This window comes from Amphiprion ocellaris, chromosome 10, assembly GCF_022539595.1.
Source record: "Amphiprion ocellaris isolate individual 3 ecotype Okinawa chromosome 10, ASM2253959v1, whole genome shotgun sequence".
Taxonomy (NCBI): Eukaryota; Metazoa; Chordata; class Actinopteri; family Pomacentridae; genus Amphiprion; species Amphiprion ocellaris.
Window position 1 is genome coordinate 13,697,651 of NC_072775.1, and position 14,112 is coordinate 13,711,762.

Here is a 14,112-nt window from a genome sequence, read left to right on the forward strand (position 1 = left end):
TTTTCTTTTAAAAAAAAAATCATCATGAATTTTGGCGCAAAAAAACGCCTTACTATACTATGTCGAAAAAAGATGCGATTTTTCAAACATGTTGTAAAAACGTGCCATATGATGAAATAATGTAAAGGAGGCCGTGAAAAACACTCCAGAAAGGTTTTCTTTTAAAAAAAACATCATCATGAACTTTGGCGCAAAAAAAAACGCCTTACTATACTATGTCGAAAAAAAATGCCATTTTTCAAACATGTTGTAAAAACGTGCCATATGATGAAATAATGTAAAGGAAGCCGTGAAAAACACTCCAGAAAGGTTTTCTTTTAAAAAAAATATCATCATGAATTTTGGTGCAAAAAAAACGCCTTACAATACTATGTCGAAAAAAAATGCCATTTTTCAAATATGTAAAAATGTGCCATATGATGAAATAATGTAAAGGAGGCCGTGAAAAACACTCCAGAAAGGTTTTCTTTGAAAAAAAAATCATCATGAATTTTGGCGCAAAAAAAACGCCTTACTATACTATGTCGAAAAAAAATGCGATTTTTCAAACATGTTGTAAAAACGTTCCATATGATGAAATAATGTAAAGGAGGCCCTGAAAAACACTCCAGAAAGGTTTTCTTTTTAAAAAACATCATCATGAATTTTGGCGCAAAAAAAACGCCTTACTATACTATGTCGAAAAAAAATGCGATTTTTCAAACATGTTGTAAAAATGTGCCATATGATGAAATAATGTAAAGGAGGGCGTGAAAAACACTCCAGAAAGGTTTTCTGCGAAAAAAAAATCATCATGAATTTTGGCGCAAAAAAAACGCCTTACTATACTATGTCGAAAAAAAATGCGATTTTTCAAACATGTAAAAATGTGCCATATGATGAAATAATGTAAAGGAGGCCGTGAAAAACACTCCAGAAAGGTTTTCTTTTAAAAAAAACATCATCATGAATTTTGGCGCAAAAAAAACCGCCTTACTATACTATGTCGAAAAAAAATGCCATTTTTCAAACATGTTGTAAAAACACGCCATATGATGAAATAATGTAAAGGAGGCCCTGAAAAACACTCCAGAAAGGTTTTCTTTTAAAAAAAGATCATCATGAATTTTGGCGCAAAAAAAACGCCTTACTATACTATGTCGAAAAAAAATGCGATTTTTCAAACATGTAAAAATGTGCCATATGATGAAATAATGTAAAGAAGGCCCTGAAAAACACTCCAGAAAGGTTTTCTTTGAAAAAAAACATCATCATGAATTTTGGCGCAAAAAAAACGCCTTACTATACTATGTCGAAAAAAAATGCCATTTTTCAAACATGTTGTAAAAACGTGCCATACGATGAAATAATGTAAAGGAGGCCGTGAAAAACACTCCAGAAAGGTTTTCTTTGAAAAAAAAAATCATCATGGATTTTGGCACAAAAAAAACGCCTTACTATACTATGTCGAAAAACTGTCACTTTTCAACATGTTGTGAAAACATGCAATATGATGAAATAATGTAAAGCAGTCTGTGAAAAACACTCCAGAAAGGTTTTCTTTGAAAAAAAAAATCATCATGGATTTTGGCACAAAAAAAACGCCTTACTATACTATGTCGAAAAACTGTCACTTTTCAACATGTTGTGAAAACATGCAATATGATGAAATAATGTAAAGCAGGCTGTGAAAAACACTCCAGAAAGGTTTTCTTTGAAAAAAAATCATCATGAATTTTGGCGCAAAAAAACGCCATAGTATACTATGTTGGGAAAAAAATGCGATTTTTCAACATGTAAAAACATACTAAACAATGACATTTTTTTCCACATTTTGGACGACATACTAAAGTATGACTTTTTTTCCACGTTTTGGACGACATACTAAACTATTACATTTTTTGTCACATTTTAAACGACATACCAAAGTTATGGAGGACTAAAAGTGCCAAAATTAAATAAATAAATAAATACATCATTAAATAATTAATTAAATATGTCATTAATTAATTAAAATTGGAATTAAATCCTTAAATGTGTTATGAAGTAAATACATCATTAAATAATTAATTAAATATGTCATTAATTAATTATAATTGAAATCAAATATGTCATTAATTAATTAAAATTGGAATTAAATACATCAATGTGTTTTTAAATATGTCATTAATTCATTAAAATACCAATTCATTTTAAGTAAAAAAAATATATTATTATTTCACTATTTAATTAATTATTTCATGGTCCTTGTGTTGCAGTGGATCATGAATTTATTTTATCTGTCAACCTCGCCCGTCAAAGTCGGTGGGCGGATTCCAGATGATGGATTGATGCAGAGCTTGTGAACACATTCCGATACACTGGGTAGCGCCATTCACCTCTACGTTGGTTTGGATACTCTCTTAAACAAAACTTTACTGGCAACCGCTAAAGACTCGGTCCTCTTACCCAAATGTTGATACAGCGCGGTGCAAGACAAAATTTCCTTTAGCATTTCCTTTAGCACCTACTCGGCGCGGTACGACTCACCACTACTGTACTGGACTCGGCTCGACTCGGTTTAGCTGTTTTTCCATATAACCTTATCGTGGGTGGAGTCGTCATAGCACGGCGGCCCGAAAGTCCCTTACCGTCATTTGTGTGCGACATAAACGCAACACAACAATGTACATGGAGGTGATGGTTCACCTGCTGCTCGGTCTGTGGCTTTCTGTCAGATTCAAAGTAATAGAAGAGTCGGAGAAAGCTGAGAGCGGCGAGTCGAAACACTGAGGAGACACACAGGAGAGTTTGGGAGACGAGCAGCAGTATCAAGTTGAAGACAAGAGGATATGAACTAGACGACATATGAGGGTAAGCTAATGCTAGTTCGCTAGCTATCGTGTATCAGTCCTGTGAACGACCCTGTAATGGCTGCAGTTTATCGCTATTAGGTATTAAAATATGTATGCTGTGTATGTGTTTCAGATGCTCTCTTATGAGACTTCATGGGATTTACCTGAAGCAGCAGCACAGGAGCCTGCAGTGGCACAAGGTGTAGAGGAGGACAGAGATGTACAGGATGCACTGATGCACTACGTGTCATGCAAAAGTTATTCTTATTCTACTTCCGTTTTTCGGTCCCCGGACCGCTATTGTTTTCTTGACTGCAATTCTAACAATAAACTTTTGTACCTTTTGCAGATGTGTCTATGCTATTGTTTGTTTTATGTGAAGGTTAGCAAGATTACATGACAAATTAAATGCCAAAACATTAAAACAGCTGTTTTACGAATATTCCGGTTTGATAAATCAGTATTGCTTTGGTGTAATTCAGTCAACGGAATTATGAGCCATAAAGTAGTTTGTGTTAAAACATGTTAAATCCCATTAAACACAAATACATTATTAGGGAATACAGAATTGTTTGGTTCAGACTGTTGACTCTTTTCCTACCAGTGTCTTAACAGACAAAATGAAAAGTTATGATGCAATCACATAAGTCACAAAATAGTTTATTAGTCAGCAGCAAAATCAAAACTATTTACAATGTGCAAAGTACAAACTGTGGTGGGCCTCTCCTACAGTGGAGGGCTAAAAGTAAAACTATATACAACTACAGGTGCTGGTCATATAATTAGAATATCATGAAAAAGTTTATTTATTTCAGTAATTCCATTCAAAAAGTGAAACTTGTATATTATACTAATTCATTACATAGAGACTGATATATTTCAAATGTTTATTTCTCTTAACTTTGATGATTATACCTGAATACTAACGAAAATCCCAAATTTGGTATCTCAGAAAATCAGAATATTGTGGAACGGTTCACTATTGAAGACACCTCTAATCAGCTAATTAACTCAAAACACCTGCAAAGGCCTTCAAATGGTCTCTCAGTCTAGTTCTGTAGGCTACACAATCATGGGGAAGACTGCTGACGTGACAGTTGTCCAAAAGACGAGCTTTTCCATGATATTCTAATTATATGACCAGCACTTGTAAATCTCAAGTCTACGGGAGGTGGACTCGCTCACACTCGCCGGCTGCCCACTGCCTACCCAGCTACCCCAGCACTGCCTGCCCCAGCACACCCAGGAATGACTGGTTGAAGGCAGCATTCTGGGCCATCTCCTCCCACTGCAAGGCCGCTTCATTCTCTCTTGCCTCGCTGAGGAGCAACCAGATGTTCTCATCATGCTGGGCATGACTCCGCTCCTCCTCAGCCTGCATCTCCACAAGTACGCTAGGAAGGTCCAATTTTCTGTGGCCCCTTTTCCTCTTGCCTAGACCAACGACAGAAAAGTGATCAGTCAGCTTTAATGGCCAAGTAAGTACACAATATACACGGAATTTGGTTTCGGCTGTTGGTGTCATCCTAGGAATATGGAAGAGAATAATAAAAAATAAACAATAGAAAGAGGTACAGGGAGGAAAAAGAAATAGTATTAAAATAGAACACAATATAAACAGAAATGTACAGCTAGACTGGAATATATGAACACATTAGCAAAATGGTAATTGCTATAAACACAGTAGTGCAAAAAGCAGAGAATGCTGTTCATGGTGAAAAAAAATGCTGTACATGTCCACTGGAATACTGACTATTGTACAGGTGTTTAGGAATGGCTCAGCTGTTTATTACAGTGATGGCAGTGGGGAAGAAACTGTTTTTGTGTCTGGTGATTTTTGTGTTCAGGGATCTGTAGTGCCTGCCAGAGGGGAGGGGGGAGACAGTTTATGTCCAGGGTGAGTGGGGTCTCTGATGATGTTTCCTGTAGTCTGTTTCTGTCCTGCTGTGTGGCTGATCCAGAGGTGCACAGGACAGATCGGATGACTGCAGTGTAGAACTGGATCAACAGCTCCTGTGGCAGGCCGCGGATAGCCACGGATTTGCTCCATGGTGCTGATTCATAATCTGCCCTTTATTATTCGAAGTGCTAATAATAAAGTAAAAATAATAATAAATAATATAGAAATCATGTATTTAAATGTATTTGTGCTTTTATTCAGTTTGACTATCCACTTTGCGCGACAGTTATAAAAGTTATATATTTTATATTTATGCATATATTTGTCTATATATACAAATATTATAAACATGTACTGATATCTTTAAATGAGGTTGAGAAAAATCACAATTCAAATTCTTGTAATTATTATTGTTCTTGTATTTATACTGCAATAGTCCAAAATTATGTGAAAATGCATGTACATAGTTTTAGTGAAATAAGTAACCTATGCCTCATTGCCTCTAGAAACAGGAAACACACTGCAACTCACTGACAGTCAAATAATACATCTCTCTGATGCACTTTGCCCATGACAAAAGAAACATACAGAAACAAAAAGAAGCCTGGCAGACTTTATCCTTTCAGCAGGCTGTGTGATTAACTAGTGGCTATAACTGATGAGAGGTGTGTGCAGAGTCAGACACAGGATGCTCACTTCACTTCGTCAGTCATCTTGCAAAAATACACCGTACACAAACGATTACCGCTGCAAAACGTCCTCACCATCAGGACCATCAGTTGTTGAAGTCCTCCCTCACGTCTCCGGTTTCTAGACTAGCGGCGCTGAGCTGCAGGGCGTCTGGACACCTCAGGGCAGTGAGGGACGTCTACGTGGATCATGTGACGGACCAAGGGTAGATCTGAATTATTATTTTTGTTTTATTTATTATTTTGGGCCTCAAAGATTTTTACACACACACAATAAAAAAAACAAAATGAAATCAAATTAAAAAAAACAACTTTGACAAAAGGGCACTTTGGGCATCAAGGGGCAGGTGCTTCAGCCCTCCCCTTCCCCTGTATGTGCCTGAATGAGGTGGTGCTTGTGTCATTTCTGACTTCCCCTGAAAATTTCATCCAAATCCGTTAGTCCGTTTTTGAGTAATGTTGCACACGGACAGACAGATTCAAAAACATACACCGATCGTCACCTAACTCTGCTGCGTTCCTTGACAGAGTAATGAAACTAATGAAGCGGGGTTGCTTGGTATTACAGTGCCTGGGGAAAAATTTTAACTCAAGGCAATGCATTTGGCTCCCACCTTACCAACACTAATCATAATGTGGTTTGCAATGTAAAATAATTAAACAAAAAAGACTTTTCAATAAAATTTATTATATTAAACTAAATTGACCAGTGGTAACTACTCATGCAGTCAGTGAGCATTACTATCGCTAAGTTATTAAAATAATTTTACAACTGTAATATAGGTAAGTGAGAGGAAACTGACATTTATGTCCACGCCAGCATTTATTTTCCAGTTTCATCACACAAGTCGTCAGTGTCAGATACAATAACGGGCCTTTTGGCAAGTTAAGCGCAAACAATGCTATCAGTAGTTTCCAGATATCAGTGAAATTTATGGCATTCAGTGTTTTTGCGTAAAGCTGACTTTGACACGTGAGCAAACTCAACATTCAGAAAGGATGACATGATATTTGTATTAGAAAAAAGAATGGCTGTTTAGAGTGAAGCATGACGTGAATGTCTCTACTTTAGATAACCGGTGAATGTCCTCTCATGTGGTCGTACAGGGGTTGGTGTGAGTGTGTCCCGTAGATAAGTTGCACGCAGAAGATCATCAGGCCCTGCCCTTCCCACAGCTGGGTTTACAGACGGGCCGTCACTGGTCCAGGCACACACACACACACACACACCCCTTGAAGTCCATAAGAGAGGTCAGGATTCAAACGAAGACATGGGACATAGTAGTATTACAGGTATGCGGGCAGGTCCTTCTCTACCACCTGCAAAGACAGAAGTTTTCCAATTCAAACAAAGTTCAAGACAACATAAAAATACATTTGAATTATAGAGTATTTGTGGCTCTACCCTTTCGATCTTGTTTTTACTATAGCGATCTGTCACTCCATGTCCACATTACAAATTCATATCAAATAAGTGAAATGCATCAACATCACGACATGCACAAAAATGATAAAAATATATTGAGTGTGGCTTACACTGGGCTCATCCATTGGACCGTATCTCTTCACCACCTGTCCCTCTCTATTGATAAGAAACTGTGGAAGAAATCAAAATATTATCTCAACATTTATTTCCCATGCCATCGAAGCAAGAAAATTGCCGGAAAATGGTTCTAGCTAATTACCTTTGTGAAGTTCCATTTGATGTTACTGTGGAAAGAGGAGAGAAAATAAATGTATTACAAAACAACCTGCAGGCATTAGCACCTAGACTGCTGTTTCGTTCATGGACTTGAATTTATGGGAATTGAGCAGTGAGCACTTTGCCAGCCGAGTGATTCATAGGACAACTTTCTCAACACACTCATCTGTAACACTCACTTTTTTCAGCCGAAAAAGTGGCTAAATGTACTGCTCCTGTTTCAGATGTCAAGCAGGAGTGAGAGTTTTCACTCGTCTGGCCATATGACCCTTTAAGCCTTTTACGACTAAATGTTGGGTACTCAAAAGATATACAAAATCAAGATGACAACATGTCACCACAAATGCTGATTGGTTGGACTTTTCCTGCTGAGTTCACAGGCAGATCATTAATGGTACTTACTTTACAGCACAGTAAAGTGCAGATGACATTAATATTGCAGCATGTGAGCGCTGAAATGATTCAAATGCTGTAAAGTGTTTTTTCAAACTCAGGCAAAGCCAATGAGAAGCAAAGAGGGAAGCAGGTAGTGGGATGACGTAACAAAAACGCAACAGGATGTGTGTCACATGTCGTGTTCCCATTCTAGGCTAGAATGATGTCATAGCAGCCCACTGCTTCATCCGATCAGAACAGGGTGTCGTTTTTAATAAACTCTGAACATAGCTGATCTCTCAGAAATGATTACGACGTGATTTGGCATTCTGTACACATTACAGTTTAAACCAACTGTAAAGGTCCTCATAAAGTGAGGTGAAATATACAATAAAATAACAGCCATAACTATGAATATAAGCACTATTATCATTTTTTTCCCTTTAACTACGTTATTTTTCTTCTAAATGCACACCCCATACATATACCACACATTAATTTAGTTTCATCCCACACTTAATATAATGTGAACAAATACTGTAAACAAAACTCATTTAGAGGACAGGGCATGCTTATTTCAGGAAAAAAAAACTCTTAGAGTTCAATTCAGTTTTGTTAAAAGCTGACGCCATGAAACATTATGTGAAGTAAACAGAAGAGTTGAACAATAACTCACTTTCCCAGGGTTCCTTTGCCTTTGGGCTGTGCCTTCATCCACTTCCACAGAGGGTGAGCATTGTCTCCATTCACCTCTATCTTACTGAAGAGATCGAACTCGGCATTGAAACCTTTGGCAAACTCTTTTATCTCTGCTTCTGTACCTGGCTCCTAGACCAAGCAAAACAAAACAAAAAAAAATTGAAATGTTATCTTTTCATGGTACATACAACTATAACGAATCTAAAACATGTAAGATTCCAGCTAACATACTAGTTAAAACAAAACAATAAATACTGATATGGCTGCCACCCTGTCAGATCGATTAACTCAAAAAGAACAGTGAGATAGAGGAAAGGTTTGTGTGTTGTATTTAGGACAACACTGAAAATATTTTTTTTTTTTTGATAAAACACTAAGTTTGACTTCTACAATAGAAATTATCCCAGATGTGGACTGGCAATCACTAAAGCATGCCTGGTAAGAACACACACTACTGAGGGTTTAATAAAGTTTTAGTGTAATGAAACTTCTTCTCTTTTCATTAACACTGTTTGTTACATGTGATGTTTTTTACAGATGAGACTGTAAATGTCTACAAGACTTCAACTGATGTTCTACAAAGAATGCAAATTAAGGCGCAGCGACAAAAATTAACTGTTAAAACTGGTACAGAGAGGCTTGAAATTTAAACCACATTACCTGTCCTCCAAACTGGTTGCATGGGAAGCCCAGGATGCGTAAACCCTTCTCAGCATAGGAGGCGTGCATTCTCGCTAGCTGAGTGTAGTTTACTTGGGTCTTTCCTCATTTAGACGCTACATTTACAATGATACACACATAACCTCTGGCAAGGAAAAACAGAACAAAGATGAGGTTAAATGACTGCTATCAATTGCTGAGTACTGATATTAACAGCTGATTAAAATGAAATGACGGTATTTTACCTGTATTTCTCAAGAGATACCTCATTCCCATCAATGTCCTTGGCGGAGAATTCATAGATGGACTTGGCACTCTGCCAGTCTCCCACCTGAGCACACTATATAGAGGTGAAGAACAGAAATTGCATATCGGTGAGTGTGTGAATAAGTAACAACTGAAGATAAAGGTCATCAGGGCTAAAGTCCAAGAAAGTAAATTAAAGGGCAAAAGGAAGCTTCATCTTAGAACAGGATGAATCATGTGAGTGAGTGGGAAGGCGAGGAAGCTAACACCACCTCTTAATACTTTGGTCCAATTGTGTCATCACCATGTCCACACCTGTGAGTTTCCACACAGAACTAGTTCAGGCTGAAACCGTCACAAATATTTTTGTGCAAGCCCCGATGCGTAGAAGACATTGTGCAATGTTTATGACACAAGGCGGGTTGAAAAGAGACTGCATGTGGTTTTGATGTAAACATGACATGCAGCTCCTGGACATGAGGAGAGAAATGACGCACACTGAGTAGGATGAAGAATTTTATAGAAGTTACTGCAGTCTGTGGCAATGTTTATTTGCTCTGGGATTGTTTGAACTCTCTGCATTATGTCGAATAAGCCCACATGTGCAGTAAAGATCTCTGATTTTGCTCATATTCTTGTTCTCTAGTGTGTAAAATAATTTGGAATAATTCAGCAAATGTGGTGGTCAGACAAATTCCCCACCACACTCGTACCTGCATGTCTGTCTCATCCAAGAGAGAGAATAAAGCAGATTAAAAGCAAACATTTGGCAGTCAGCGTTACTGTTAAATCTAAACGGTAGCATTAATCGCATTGACTGGAAACGACGAAATGAAAGGATTACACATAAACCGAAGATCTCTGTGACGTTAATTTACTTAGCTCGTTTATTATCATCGCGGACCGGTAGCTCATTTAACCCTTACGCCTGCTAACGAAACATGTCACATTATCATACTGAAAACTGAACGAATTTGATTTGCGGCGGCTGAATGTAGTTTAACCGTTAATTAAATTCTACCCTCGGACCTCTAACACACGCTCAAGTGGCGCTAATATGCCCGAGGAGGTTTCACAGCTAGCGTTAGCATCAACACCGGACCCATTTGTCCGTTGCACTGCAAATAAAAATAGACGTTCTAACTTTGACCTACATGTTGTCCAGCACACAGGCAGCAGCGGACAAATGCATATTTTTACCACCGTAAACATGAACCAGAAGTCTTGTATTATCTGTACTATCCTCTGTGTACGTACTTACCATGCTTCGCAGTACTCCTCTGCTCCCCACCAGACCTAACAACACTGCCGGTCTCAGCAGCCCCATGGCGGCCACGATGAACACGTGATCTGTTCGCCCCGCCCACTGAGACATTTGCGCAGCCGCACCTGCATCTCAAACCAACTGGGTGATTGTAACCTATTATAGTTATCCTAACACATAAAAAAAGACATAGTAAGTTGAGCTTTTTGCACGTTTTTTCTTTTTTAAAAACAATTTTAATACTTAAAATTAAACACCCAGTCGCTTTTTGTGACCACTTGTGGCTGTTTTGGAGAACTTAATAGGAAACAATTGCTTATTTACAAATCTAGCAGTTACAGATCAACGTTGTCATTCATCTGGAGTACACTGCTTACCCATCTGAATAATTTGTAGTGTACAATAGAACTGAGTAGGAGCTTATGCAATATTGCTTTAATGTCAAAAGATTCAGAATTGAATTGAATCCCCTTAATAAGTGCAATATGTCAAACGTGACAAATGGAGTATTTCCTCTTATGAACAATCAGAAAACAATACTTCAGACACGCTACAGTGAAAGTAGAGTTTTCAAAGTAGAAACTCAATACAACAAAAGAGAATACGTCTGTGGTCACTGACACCCAAAGAAACCTTGTGATCACTGAAACGAAATTAAGTTTATCTGTGATTTCAAATCAGTCTGATTAATACGATCAGTGAACCCCAATACCTGCAGCAGTAATCAGGAGGTACAGCGCAAGCCATAGTAATCAGAGTTGTACACAGACATGCTAGTGCTTCAGACATGTGACAGCAATTGTCAAAAGAAAATCACAGTTTCTGTGACATTTCAGACAGTGTGAAGGACACTGCATAACATCAACCTCTAAGGGGTGATTCAAAGAAGAAAAATAAACACTTGCTTGGGCTTTGGTACAAAACATCAATATTAAACTTGACAAAATATCATGAAAAGAAGTCTAATGAGTATTGGGAGCACATTGTTTTGTCAGATGAGGTCACGATAAACTCATTTGGCTCAGATGACGTCCACTACCACAGTGAATGCATAGTCCCAACAGTGAAGCACGGAGGTGGAAGTGTGATGAAAGGTTCTTGCATGAGTGCAAAAGCTGTTTGGGAGGTGAAGATTTATAGATGGCATCATGAATGTTTGTGGATATAACAAAACATTGGCTGACAAGATGACTCCCAGACCTCAGAAGCTTGGCAGAAAAAATACTGAAGTATGATAATGATCCAAAGCACACTGCCAAAATCACACAATGTTTCTAAAGAAAGAAAAAGTGAAAACTATGACCTGACCAAATATGTTGCCTGACTTGAATCCAATATAGCACATTTGGGATATTTCAAAGAGAAAGCAACACAACCCCTCCAACAGCTGAAAAAGAAAATCTATAGATAATTGATATCCTTGATGCTGAGAAGGATTGTGTCCATCATCAAAATAGTATTAAGTGTTTTTTTTTTCTTTTTTTTTTTTTTTAAAGAAGATTTGAATCTCTGCAATGGTAAGTGTGCTAACTTTTGTTGCATTGAGTTTGTACAGGGGCCTGTATTTTCAGCATATTACACGTAAAGATTTTTTTTAGATGTTAATTTATATATTCCTGTAACTTCATACAATGTTGAACCATTTGACATTAAAGTGATCTTGCACAAGGGCATACACACTTGTGTAAAAAGCGATTGCCCTCTTTTGTCTTTGTCAGATATATTGTTTTCTTCACAAATGGTGTATTTTTTACAAAATTTAAAATCACATTTGTTTCTATACCTCTACCTCATTAAACAAAAAAAAGGAAAAATAATTTATATGCAAATACCCATCCTTTCAACAATCTAACTGCTAGACAGGAGATGTTTCTTTTATTTTTGAAGTTCACTTCAGTAAGTGGACACTGAAGGTTTCTTTTTTTTTCACCAATCTTGTGTAATTGCATGACAGACCAAAAATTTGCCTCCAAACTAGCATCATTATCTTCTTGTCAAACGCTCCACATATGTCATTGTGCGCAGTGGGTGCAACTCAACATCCACCTGCAAAACATATTTCTGAGTGGAGAGGAGTTTGCTATTTTCTACTGAAGAAGCAAACGTGTTACTTTTTATTTTTAATTAGCCATTTCACATTTGGGTCAGTTCAGTATTCAGGACTGACATTTAATTAAAGCTGATTTATTCTGATTTGTAAAATATGATAAAAACAATGACAGACTTTGGGCCCTCTTATAGCAGCCTAATGAGGGGAATTTTGTGCTTACTCACTCACTGGGGATGAACCACGTGCTCGGGTGACTTGGGGAATGACATTTGACTTCTTGTCTAAACATGTTTCTGCAATGGAAAAGAGCCAGCTGCCTTGGAGATGGTGGAAAGCAACAGAGAGCAGGTGTATAGATACTCACATTTATTATTTATTAAAGGTATTTCTACACAGATGCTGCAAATGAGCCGAAATCTTTCTTTTTGGTACTTCTGTTTTCTCCTCTACTTCTGTCAGTAAAAAATTGCAAATTACAGAATTCATCTGCCAGAAAGTATAATGATAATATAGTTACTGCAGGCCAAAGCCTTCTCATATTGACTCTGGCACAGATGAGTCAAAATCGAATATGTGACATTGCCTATTTCATAACCAGCAGGACATCAAATTTCCAACTGTGTAGTTTGATGAACTGTCCAACAGATGGCACTATCTCATTGTAGAAAAGATTGATATCTAGCGTTCATAACTTTCATGTCTGTCAAAGCAATTAGAAATTAATTAGGGAACGAACAAAACAAGACTGTGATTCATCAAAGAAAGTAACATTCTTCCAAGAAGTTAATTATAGTTATTATATAGTTTATTTCATGAGTACTGTCTTGTCCAAAGATGCAAATCTTTTTTGTAAATTCAGTATTTTTTAACTAAATACAGCATTTTTTTTTTTTCTGGATTAAAATTAGGCCAGTGTCTTATTCCTTTACACCCTTGTTCTGGGACATTGCTTTGTAATAGACTCTAGTGACCTGACGTCAGACTGGTGCCACAATTAAAGTCCCCAAGAAACAGCATTCTGCTTCTTTAATTGGATGTATTCCCTGCTGAAACTGGGTACTGGAGTGGGATACAAGACACAAAGGAATCACTCAGAAGTGTAAACCGAGAGGTTACCACTTAGAGGGTGATTCATTTATTGACTGGATTTTTAAAAATTATTCTTGCAGTACTAGTACAGTCAGTGTCGAGGCAAGTTGAAGTGTCCAGAGGGGACAAATAACAAACAAAAAACAAAACAATATTTCATGGGATCCTTAAAAAAAGCATTCAAGGTTGCTCACTTGTTTCCGTTTTCGACTGCTAATGGATTATCAACAGGATTGCAATGTAAAATACAACATACCGGATTTTGTCAAGGATAGAACTATAACGTCCTGGATGTATTTCTATTGTTTTCCCTGGTGTACACGCAGTTAATGAACCTAGAAATGCTAGAAATGTGATCAAGGACAGACAAAGTGGAACGTATTGTAGACACCAAAAAAGCAATCACATAAAAGAAGAAAACATAAAAACCATTTAATGACATAAATCTGTCTCTATTACACTGAAAGCACAAGTGTAAAAAGTCAAGCAGAAGAAGTCCATCAACACTGAATGAGGTTGATAAAACAGATTTCATGAAGTGGCTGTCTCGATCATGAGGGCACAGGGCAGCCTGGGATAATTACAGGGATTCTGCAGGCAAACCTGCCATCACTATACTTGCATA

The 14,112-nt window shown here is 37.4% G+C and overlaps 1 protein-coding gene across 1 annotated transcript; it reads right to left on the reverse strand.

The window, feature by feature from the left end:
- Positions 1-6,070: 6,070 nt before the first annotated feature.
- On the reverse strand, positions 6,071-10,458 carry LOC111571007 (phospholipid hydroperoxide glutathione peroxidase-like). The gene is made up of 7 exons (XM_023274043.3): positions 10,346-10,458; positions 9,084-9,178; positions 8,839-8,983; positions 8,156-8,307; positions 7,088-7,112; positions 6,939-6,998; positions 6,071-6,722 (listed from the first exon to the last, which is right to left on the reverse strand). The coding sequence occupies exons 1-7, from the start codon at positions 10,409-10,411 to the stop codon at positions 6,690-6,692; spliced, it is 576 nt and encodes a 191-aa protein (XP_023129811.2). The 5' UTR covers positions 10,412-10,458; the 3' UTR covers positions 6,071-6,689.
- Between the last annotated feature and the right edge of the window lie 3,654 nt (positions 10,459-14,112).